The 12,110-nt window shown below is 38.7% G+C and overlaps 1 protein-coding gene across 1 annotated transcript in view; it reads left to right on the top strand.

Annotated features, from left to right (window-relative positions):
- Positions 1-12,110, top strand: part of LOC135706325 (uncharacterized) — a 447,494-nt gene that overhangs the window by 239,642 nt on the left and 195,742 nt on the right. Inside the window, exon 3 of the mRNA XM_065227935.1 lies at positions 5,170-5,650. Within this exon, the coding sequence (XP_065084007.1) occupies positions 5,170-5,650 (481 nt within the window). The remainder of the gene's footprint in view (positions 1-5,169; positions 5,651-12,110) is intronic.

Genomic DNA, 12,110 nt, shown 5'->3' with positions numbered 1-12,110 from the left:
CTATTAACTACAACTTTTGTTAAGAACTCAAATCCGTATCTTTTTATACATGACGAACCAGAGCGAACAGAAGCAAATACACTCAGGTCTTTTTTTACACGGGGGATACGGTCCGTGTAAAAAAAAACCTACGAGATTTTGATTTTTCGCATGCTTAAATGTTTTAAAAAAATCGGATTTTGATGCCATTTGTAATTAAAGCATGATATGGGCCATATAGACATATTTTAAAAATTTCTGTATTTACACCAAAAATTGTGATTTTTTTTTAAGTATGCCATTCGATTACAAATAGCTTGAAACGGATAATGTGATTGGAATCAATTCGATAGGTTGTATCGTTGTCGAGAAATCGTTAAAAAAGTACCGTGTAAATCGTGGAAAACCGTGTAAAAAAAACCGTGTAAAAAAAAACCGCGTAAAAAAAACCGTGTAAAAAAAGACTTCAGTGTACTGTTTTTCAGTGAATGTATTTTACATTCACTGAAAAACAGTAACAAGTTCTGTCCGCTCTAATTCGTGATGCATAAGAGATACAGATTTAAGTTATGAGCAAAAGTTGTAACTAATAACAAAACCTACTAAAGCTTTAAACAACATTTGGTGGAATGCTTTTAATCAAAAAAGTTAGAGGCAAATTAATGTAAATGAATGCATGAAATGAATGTAAATGATTTTTCATGCCTGGTGATGAGTGCTATTCCACGTGTCCGACGCTTATCCGTCCGTTGCTCGAAAGCAAATGACGAAGAAAACGATAAGGCAAAGCCTTTCATTGGTGAAATGGTGAGCGGTCTACCAAGCATTGAGCTCACTCATTTGAGCATGCGCAATGTTTCAAGTGTTCGATTAGCGCTCTTTCGTTGCGTCCGTGTTTGGGATTTTTGTGACTCCCAGTATTGAAATTAAAGACGTAGTCCTACATCAAAAAGCACAACATTCTTAATCTTATCATCTGAGGAATCATCAAGACGCTCTTGTTGACTAAGAAAATCCTAAGCTTTTGAAAATTTACTTCGGCTGTTTTTTCATCGACCATGATGAACTGATCCTGAGCCTTTTTGTGGTACGCTACGGGATGTAAGATCTACCACCAATTTCTAGTCCTGACTACTTCAAACTTACAACACATCTTAGTCCTTGTCACTATTAATGCCTTGTTAATAGTGGCAAGACTCGGCTTTGTCCACTTGAAACAAGGAAAAAATTAGATAGTTAGTCTTCATCTATGTGCTTCCTAATCTTCCATTCGTTATTCCCTAGTTTTAAGTGGTTAAGACCAAGGGGGAGGACGGCTTTAATGCGAATGTCTCTTTAGCTGAGAGTTACTCAGAGTTACTCTGATTTGCTCAGATCTGCATCGGAAAAAAATAAAGAACAAGGCGTATCTCGCATAACATTTGAAAGGACCTATAATCAAAATGTATACATACCGGTTCTTGATACTATGCTATAGCACTGCTTGATACCTAGTTACCAATGGTGTAGGAATGTTTCGGATATCCGGTAAAAGTCATTATAAATAACTCGATTTTCAAAACGGCCGATCAAAGATTTTTTTCGAATCATTTATTGTCGCACACGTCAACCATATTTGGGTGTTGTGTACTGAACTGTAGAAATGCTATGAAAAAACTTAGATTTTCTTGTATGGGAATAGAAGTAGGCATATTATTTACAATCCATTTTTGGTTTGTTTATATTTTGGTTGTAGGTCTTTTAAAATGTTACGCGAGATAGGAATTAAAATGATTAAAAAACCACAATCCATTACATAACAATCCATTATCTGGTTTGTTCTATAATAAAATCTTACTGTTCGCTTGCCGGATTGCTTGGAGCTGCAACCTGAGTATGACTCCGATAATGAGGAAACATTATTCTGTATCGCGACGTTTGATTCGGATTTTAATATTCAAGACAGTTAAAATCAACAACAAATATAGCTTTTCTGCTGTTGTTCATCACTTTCAAAACAAACGAGGTTAAATATCCAGCTGAAGATTTCAACGAACCTTAAACTCGAATTGTTGTCAAGAAAAAAAAAGACCTTTTGAAAAAAATCCACTAGAAGTGAGAGAAAGAATCGCTCAGAAAGCAAGAGAGTTGCTTAGAGTAACTCTACACGGTAAAAAGTTGTCACATCTAATCCAAATGCTCTTGCACTTGACTCAGTCTGTCATGCGGCACTACGAATCGAAGTGATTTATCATTGATTTTCATGTGATTCGCATTTTGAAACGAAGTGATTTGTACTGTACTGTATAACACCTTTAAATCAAAAAGATTATCATTTGATTGAATTGGCACCACTGTTTTCATTCATTGAATTTGATTTGTTTTGCTTTTGGAAGTAAATGTCAAAAACGCACATGCCAAACATTGCTCACGAAGATGGCAAGTCGACCACAAATTAATAAAAAGCAAGAAAGCGATAATTCTCCATTTTCACCCGAAATAATTTGCATGCTAGAGCGTGAGTATTACAAAATTGTTGCTGAATTCAATGATAGTGTATTATTCAGATAAGCTCTATTACAAAACATTGTCAAACTTATCAAATTGATTGCTGAATGTTACTTCTACAACAAGACTTGTAATGTTGTTCAATATCACTTGGAAACATGTGATCTGGGTAGTAATATGATACATGTTCTATGGTCATATTCTGAATAACGTATAACAAGGCTTGCAGTATGAAGAAGCCAATATATTTATTTAAAACCATTTTCAGCAAACATGATATCCAAGCATAAATTAGTTAAACTTTAAGTGATAGATTGTTAATATCAGTATGGTTGACATGTCGAGTTCAAAGCACAGCACATTAACAACGGGATTTGCACATCGAATTGCAATATTTGTCAAGTAGTGCAAATTCAACAGCAAATTACTGTACATGAACATGATGTTTTTTTACCGTGTAGATTGCTCTAATTTTTTCAGTGTGGTTCTTATGCATAGTCATTATCGGTGTCATTGCTTATTTTTGTTGCTAAGGAAACCAATGTTGACTGCCAAAGGGTGCGCCTTTGAAGGGTGTTTCAACACTCCGAAGGGTATAAAAAGCGGTATCTTTCAATTAAAGTCGGATCCTTCCGATAAATGCAAGAATGACAACTAATACCATGGAGGTAACTCTAAGACCAGAAGGTCCTGAAGAAACGTGCTCAACATTTTGGATCAGCTCTGGTACTCTCTTCGGTCCCAAGCTAATCGATTCACCCCTCGAAATATAGGAAAATCCACGAACCCCTCATTTTATCTGTCAAACTTGCATAGTACTAGAATTTCGACTAGAATGGGGTACGTTAAACGATTTTCTAGGGACCAATAGGCTATTTAAGTAGTGAGGCAATTTAAAATCGTTAGTTTCCATCGATTGGCAATACGACATGCACTAAACTAAGGACACGTACGCTATTTTGAGGCTACTCAGTTTTGCATGCTGTATGGAGTTGTCAAAAATGAGTAAACTGGTTTTGCTCCGATGAGTGTAATCTATCCACATAGTAATTCCATTCTTGAATAAATTCCAGTACTACACTATGTTTGTTTTGATTCGCTATGAAAGTTTGACAGATAAAATGAGGGGTTCGTGGATTTTCCTATGTTTTGAGGGGTGCATCTATTATCTTGGGACCGAAGATAGTACCAGAGCTGAGCCAAAAAGTTGAGCTCGTTTTTTCGGGAAGTTCTGGTCTTAGAGTTACCTCTATGGTACGGTAGTATGAAAATTGTTACAAGCCACACCAGCGCCGTAGCTTAAAGTGATGCAGATAGTATCTTGAATCCTGGGAGTTCATCTGTATTTCTAGGGATTTTTGGTTAAAGTCCTCTTAATATGATCTACGTATTCTACAGAGCAAATCTCGCTAACTTCTGTCCAAATTCCGCTAGATTTGCCACTAAATAGTGGTATTCTGACTGCCAGTTTTAGATCATTATTCAAATTTGCATCAACTGTAGCAGACAACGGTAAAGTAGTTTAGCTTCGAAAGCTTATGAACATTATTTAGGACAAACAAAATCCCAACATCAACCCACTGCGGAGTGCACACCAGTTTCAAAAGTTGCAACAAAATGCTCCAAGTGCAGCAGCGTGTAGCGAAATAAATGGCAACAAACACACAAACTAACTGGTGGTGTCCGATGCCAATGGCTTTTCACCAGCGATACCATGTATCCTGAATTTTGTTCACGAAAAAAGCTGGGAACGCCTTTGTTTATTTTGATACCGTATGTAAGGTACTGTATAACAAGTTTTTAGCTCAGCAAATAGTCAATTTCGGTCCTATTCATTTAGCTTTAGATTTAAGACAATAATTATATATAACGCAAAGGATAGCTTGGCTTTGTAAAGTTTATTAGATTGAGCCTGAACAAATAAATTAATTTACAAAAAATAGCTCATTTTTGGGACTGTAAGAAACTCTACGGTATCAACTTTTTTCGTGTACAAAAATCAGGATACATGGCATCGTTGCTTGGCACCACGATGCCTTGCAGATATGAGTGCGGAAAGGCGAGCACCCTCCTCGGGGTTGATTTATTGCCGGATTGAGTAGAAACAAACACCATCATAAAACAAGAATATGTGCATTGTGGAGAGAAGATCCGCATTTTGTTTTTATTCCAACAATTTATTTATTTATTTATTCTCGCTATTCAAACTTCCCCGGAGCTCTTTTGCTCTCTGATTGTGCGTTTTTGCCGGTCGGTGGGAGGAGAGTGATGCAGGAAAGAACTTTATACACTGGGATTATTCGGTTTTGCATTTCGTAGCCCCCTGCAGTAGCGCTGCGTTGGGGAAATTATTCACCTGAAGCAGCAGCTGCTAATTGCGATGCTCTCCAGATGGAAGTGGTCGTGTAACAGCTTTGGATGAGTGGAATAGTGCATGTTTCATTTGTTTCGCTCGGGAGTTAATTAAGGTATGATATGCACTTCTGAAATTTTACATAATTTGGGTGAATGCTGTCGGAAATGATTACGTTTATTATGCCGTGTGCCCTGGAAAGAATGATTCAACCGGTCGAATTTGTTTCACTGAAAAACCTTCATATGCCACGCAAGATTCCTATCAGATTCGTTTAATCCCTGTTGTTCCGAATACATGCCATTTGCCAAACGCCACTAACGGTAGAAATTTCCCATCTCTCTTCACAGCAGGGGCAGCCATGTCACCGTCCTTGAGCGACAACGATAATCCATTGCACACAACGGATTTGGAAATGAACACAAATCCATCAACACAACGAAGTCTGCGGCCACAAGGTTCCATAACATCAGCAGCACCAACCGTACCGACTAGTCAGACAAGCCCGTCTCCCAACAACCACCAAAACGACGAAGACGACGAAGGAGCAGAAGACGAACACCACGCAGGTACGAGGCTGCCCCCAAGCGTTCCAGCACCTCAGCATCAGCATCAGCCACAGTTGGAAAAAGTGCCACCACCGTCACCACCAGCTCAACAACAGCAACGACATCGAACGATCAATTCGATGAACCTGAATCCGACCACACCGGCGATGGTGGTGAAGCCGGTCGACGAGCACCGGAAGCTGCTCAAAAGCACCGGTCCCATATTGAACTATGTCTTCGATTCACATCCACCGTACTACAAGTCCAACTACTACAATACACGGTAAGTCCACATTTCAGAAAGAAACGAATCGATTTCGGGGCTGCCTGCATTGCATACCCTTGTACCTACGCCGGTTCCTGCTAAATTCCGGATGATGTACAGAGCTTTGTGGTGCGTGCAACGGACGCATACACTCAGCGTCAGAGGATATTGACGTCCTTTTTTGCTCCTACAACATTGGACAGAAACATACGGCCCCCAAGCGACCATAGTCATTCGTTCCGTCTGGTGCGCTTTGATTCTTTTTTGTTGTGGTTGCCTTTTTTCGGTGGCGGATTTGGGAACTTGTATTCTATTGCCCATGACATGAATAGAATCTTAACATGGTAGGAATGCAGAACGAGTATTACAGGATAAATGCATTCGAGACTAGAGGAAATGGGAGTCGTTACGTGGAAGAGCTCTTGTTTGGACCGTATCATGACTTAAAGCTAGATGTTTCGTTGTGAGATGTGGGTTCAAGTTGATTGTTGTATGATATACAGTCAGGAATCATCATTGGCGGATTCCTTATTGCCGGTCTCCCTTATTGCCGGGCTATCCGCGAATAAGGATACCCACACACTACGAAAAGACATTTAAATTTAAGTGCCCTGAGACCGACACATGCAAGCGGCCCTTTTGACATAAGAATCAGTTGAAAAGGACGAGAAAATCAATTCAATCAAACACATGTTTCGTCGAGTTGCATATGTTTCAGTTTCAGGACACTTAATTTTACATGCCATGTTTGTTTTCGTTCCATGTTTTACGTCAAAGCTGAATTACGTCTCGTGTAAAAATAATAATTTCTAAGTGTGCACAGCTTATAGGATTTTCACATTTGTGGTGGATTATTTCATTTGTTTCAATATATAGAGCTATACTGTCTTGGACAAAGTTGTAGTACTGGGATAGACCAACAACCCTGTGTCATTGAATTCAGGCCGCTAGAGGCGCTTCACTTTCATCCTTTCATGTTACTTATGACGGGCGCTGTAATAAATGGATCTTAGGTCTAACATAGAATATTTCGTGATTCTGGCCATATAGAAAATTGTTGTCTTGAGCAAATTTGTTCAAGACATCAAGTCCTTTCTTATGGTGGCCATGTTAGTTCAGAACTCTCTCACAACGCAGCGCTAGTGTGCACATGAGCTTCGTATATAAGCTGTATCTCAAAATCCTTGCCATATAGAAGGTTACTGTCTTCAGCCAAGCTGTCCAGGTGATCATGTCCTTTTGTATGGTGTTCATATTAGTTCAAAACTCTCTCATTACGCAGTGTTAGTGTGCATGTGAACTTCCTATATAAACTGTATCTCGAGAACCTGGCCATATAGAAAGTTGCTTTCTCCAGCAAAGTTGTTCAGGTGACCAAGTCCTTTCGGATGGTGGTCATATTATTTTAGAACTGTCTCACTACGCGGCGCAAGTGTGCACATTAACTTTCTTAATATGTTATGTTTAGAAAGCTTGTCCATTTAAGATTTTGCTGTGCAATGTGAGGACAGGAAACGGAATAGGAATGACGTGTAGAGAGGCTGAAAATCGATATTGGACGCCATTTTAAAATCCAAGATGGCGGTCATCGATTCAAGAAAAACTGTCAAATACCGTACAAAAAGGGTATTTCCGGAAAGGGAACGACGTGTAGAGGCCGGCAATCGATGTCAGACGCCATTTTGAAATCCATTATGGCGGCCATCAGTTCCAGAAAAACTGTCATATACTATATATATATATATAGGGTATTTTCGGAGAGGGGATGACGTGTACAAGATGGAAATCGATGCCAGACGCCATTTTTGAAACCAAGAAGGCGGCCATCGGTTCAAGAAAAACGGTCCGATAGCCAACAATATGGATATTTCCGGAAAGGGGACGACGTGTCTAATCTAATCTAATCTAACACCAACACAGCCAGTTCTTGGAATCATCCTGGAAAATGATGGATATACCTCCATAATTTTTCTTGTCTAGTTGATATATGTTTCACATCGAAGATCCGTCACACATATTAAAAAGGCCAGGCCTACTGTGCAGTATTTAAGGGGCAAGATGATTCAGAAAACATCGGGCCTGTTTAAATCGAAGATTTAAACACGATGCTTCAGAATTCAATAAATGGATGAAACGTGGACATCTCGTACCGTACGTTCCGATTTTGGTAATTATATGATTGGTTGGTTGTTGGAAGCATCAAAGCTAGAAAGGTTAAGAGATGCTCCATTTTCTTCTGAAGGTTGGGACATGAGCACTAACTCTTGTCCTAGCCTTTTATGGCTTATGGCTATAGCGCCATTACTCGCTTTCTGGAAAGAGAAGAGGGAAAGGAAAAGGAGAAGGACAAAAGGAAAAGGATTATGTAACCTCTATGAACATAAACAATATTTTTGATTTGAAATATACAATATAGGGAAAATATGTGTAATGTTGGCCTAAATGTCCCTAATTTGGGCCCATAAATACATTCAGCAATCGACTAAATTTTCAATAACGACCAAAAATATCCGACGTATAGAGGCCGGAAATCGATGCCAGATGCCATTTTGAAATTCAAGATGGAGGCCATCGGTTCAAGAAAAATGTCAAATACCCTACAATATGGGTATTTCCGGATAGGGGATGACGTGTAGAGGCTGGATATCGATACAAGCCGTCATTTTGCAATCAAAGCTGGTGGCCATCGGTTCAATAAAAACTGTCAAATACCACAATATGGGTAGTTTCGGAAAGGGAACGACGTGTAGAGATCAAATATCGATGCCAGACGCAGTTTTGAGACCCAAGATGGCGGCCTTTGCTTTAACGTATACTATTACTGCGGACGCCGTGCATAGGCCCAAAATCGACGTCTGCCACCATTTTGAGATCTAAAATGGTGACAATTGGCTTGAGAAGGGACATTTATAGGGGTAAGCTCCATCGAGGAAAATACGTCAATCTCGTACTATCCTCGATTTTGCTAAACACCATGGCGTATTATCCTCCATTTAAATCTCGGATTTCACTTTAATACCCCAATTTCGGGGTATTAAAGAAAATCCGAGATTTTCAACAAGTACGCAGCCAAAACAAAATCTGGCTCTCTCCGCTTTCACACACACACACTTACACAACAAATGTCATTTGCATAAAAAATAACATTTCGATGGAAGAAGCAAAAAACTAGCTTTTAAAACGACAAAGACTACAGGAAACGTTTTTGTAGCCAAGTTATTTAAGAAAGAGATATTCGATGAAGAAAATCAATCAATGTAGATTTGTTGACTTGAAAATTGACGTGAGAATTGTCCGCTAACAGCATCCCGTACCCGGCTCCTGAATCCAATCGCCCTTTCAGCGGGCAGGACTCTTCAGGTTTGTCCAAAAAAAACCCACAGTCAAATCAGTGGCTTTATCCAGGGCTTGAAAGGGGATCGCATATCGACTGTGACTGCGTGATCGCGTACGTTTTCTGCATTCAATGTGCAAAGCAAGCACGTTGGTTTGACTGGCAAAATGGCGCAGTCGTTCTGCCTTTTGTCGATTGCTTGTGTGCTGTTTGCTGCAGCAGCTCGGTGGAAGCCGATTTTTCAATTCATTCATTCTCCCGCTTATCGTGCATGTTGAAAGTTGAAGCTGCAGAATGACCGGGAGTATGCTGCGTATTTTGTTTTCATTTCTCTTTTCCAATGGTGAGCTATGCTGTACGAGTCTCTCGATAGACGCGGTAGGAAATATTTTATATTCACCGCTATAACTCGGCTGTTTTCAAACAAATCGATCTAATTTTTAATATTTAAAGTCTCTGGTTGCTATTACGGCCAAATTTGACCGATTTTGAATCTTTTGGCACCATAGGATTCAGAAATTTGTGTTCTTTCTGGACATTGCCAACAATGTCCATTTGGAATAGTCTGGTTCTAAGAAATCCGGATTGTTTCAGAACTAAGCATTTTCTTGCCTTTTGCTAGAATTTTGAAGGAATCGATATCAAAGTAGAATCTCCTTCAAGAAACAATTTCAGCTTACTTGAGGACCAGTTTAAGGTTTCTCCCCGGAACGGCCATTCCGGCGCAGGTTCCCGTAGGGCCTCTAGTGGCCATAGAAGTGTTTGGGAAGAAACCGCTACAATATGGGTATCAAAATTCATGAATTTACAGCAGGAGACTGTTTATCATAATTTTGTGATCATCCGATGGATTGTCCCGGAGTTGGTGCCCGTAGGGCCTCTAGTGGCCATAGAAGTGTTTGGAAAGAAACCCCTGCAATGATTTTGCAGATTTTGCTCCACCTCCACCAAAGCAGGTCCGTCCAGATTATTCTTTTGCGTTTGAGTTTGACCTGACTGGTTTGTAATTTCATACTACAATAGCTCTTCGAGGTTTATATGGCAATTACAAGGAAAAAAAAAAGATTTTGATTTATTTTCTTCGTTTTAGCCTTTTTCCAAAATGATATACGGGTATGCCTACTATCTTTTCTTATGTAAAATTTGGAGACTACTTTTTGATAGAACTTTCTAAATTTTCTCGTAATAATTTCCTTATAAAAATTAAAGAGCAGTATGAGATCGCAACCAAATGGGTTCAAATTTCTGGAGAATACTCAAAAATTGTAATCAATTGAGCAGGGTAGAGCAAAATCTATATTTTTAAACACCCTTGTATGGTTAGTCGTGGATTTGCTAAATATAATTTATGAACATTTTCTGTCTGTTGTTTAGGCAAACCAGCAATCTCTAGCGTAAAAAATGTATCGAATTTGAGGGAAAAAACGGTAAAGAATTCGAACTGGGGTCATTTCTTTATTATCTTACAGGTTTGTGCTAATAAAGGGTGGTTAGTGAAATGTTACGTTTATTTCCTTTGCGAGTGGGCTAAAGGGTATCAGAGTATCAAAATTTAATAAAATGTTGCCCTTGGGTAGAGTTTATATTAGATGGAAGGAAAAAATAGAGTTTATCTCAGCGAATTTCAGTTCAACTTTTCGAGGTTTTCAGAACATCACATGCTATAAGAGTACATAGCTTGAGAACGAATGATCTTAGAAACAAGGTTGTAGGGTGAAGCACTACTTCGGAATATTGGAAAAATTTCTGTTATACGCATCACAAGTTTAATTAAAAAAGCTGAAGTGAGGTATGCTGCAATGGAACCGCACCTTATATTTATAATTTAGAGTGATACTATCTGCTCACCGCTTTTTCTGCGCTTTCCTTCAATCAATTGGAAAACAGCGGAGACAGGAAAAACAGCGATGAAATAGTGGTGACCACTAGCACAACACCTTCCAATTTGTTGAGGGACTACGGTTGAACAAAAATATATTTCTTACCAAGGGTTCTTATGACGATTTGGTCTTCATTCTCAAATTGCACGTTAATCCCCAAAATATGACGAGCATGTCGCGATGCAGAGTCGATCTTCAGTGAAATTAACTTTCCTCTCATCTCTGAATTCTATCAGCATCGATGTTAATGTATTTCTTGGTTTTCCCCGATGAAAAACAAGCCTTTATCTGCAGTCGATTAACAGCCACCACTTCGGACAATTAATAGCCACCACTTCGACCCAAACGGATATCGTTCCGTCGATTTGGAGCGATTATGAGTGTCACTAGATTCACTTTTTTGTCACTTGGTGACGAGTCGCGTCACTGGAGCGATTATGAGCGTCACTTTTCCATCATTTTTTGTAACTCAGTAACGACCCCAATAAAAAATACCATAAACGAACGATAGCCCAAGTGATCGAACTATTCCACAAATGGTTTTGATGATTTCCTTAACACGTCTTTAAGAAAAATAGCCATAACAAATTTATTAGAGGAGTAACGTCACATGGTTACTGACAAGTGAAGGCAGTGTTTTTAGAAACTTGAATGACGAGTCGTGTCAGTGATGATGTTTTGTATTAATATTTCAAAAACTGCTCATAAGTACAAATATTACTTACGTTATTCACTTTGATTTCTTCAATAAAATATTTTACTGTAATGAATTTTGTTGGAGAAATCGAAAAAATCAATCAACGGACAATTGCGCTCTTTTAGCTCTTCTTTGGTAGCGTGAGTGATAAATGCAAATTATCAAAATGTAGAAAACACTTTAATAAGGTAAAATTTGCATAAGCTTTGTTTAGATAAAGATTTTGGTAATCTTTGAAACCAGAGAAAAGTTATAAGGGATGCATCAAATCCATTGAAATTATCGACTGAAATGTAAGCTGAGTCTCAATAAAGGGCGAACACGAAATTATTGCAACACCGAAAATGTCATGCCAATTTTCTTATAATGTTTAGAATCAAACCAAAATTTTAGGGTAGTTTTATACATATATTTACTTCAAAAATCAAAAGAAAAGTTAATCGATGGAGCCTTGAGTGTAAAATTGAACGCATTTTCGCTTGATGCCCTCCATCAAAGTCTTTACAGTGTCATCCGGTACCAGTTTCTCAGTTTTTTTTTTGCATTTTCTTAACATGTCCTTCTCGT

Source organism: Ochlerotatus camptorhynchus, unplaced genomic scaffold (assembly GCF_037179485.1).
Source record: "Ochlerotatus camptorhynchus isolate MF236.1 unplaced genomic scaffold, CSIRO-AGI_Acam_v1.1 ptg000277l, whole genome shotgun sequence".
Taxonomy (NCBI): domain Eukaryota; kingdom Metazoa; phylum Arthropoda; class Insecta; order Diptera; family Culicidae; genus Ochlerotatus; species Ochlerotatus camptorhynchus.
This window is presented reverse-complemented; position numbering and strand designations above follow the sequence as displayed.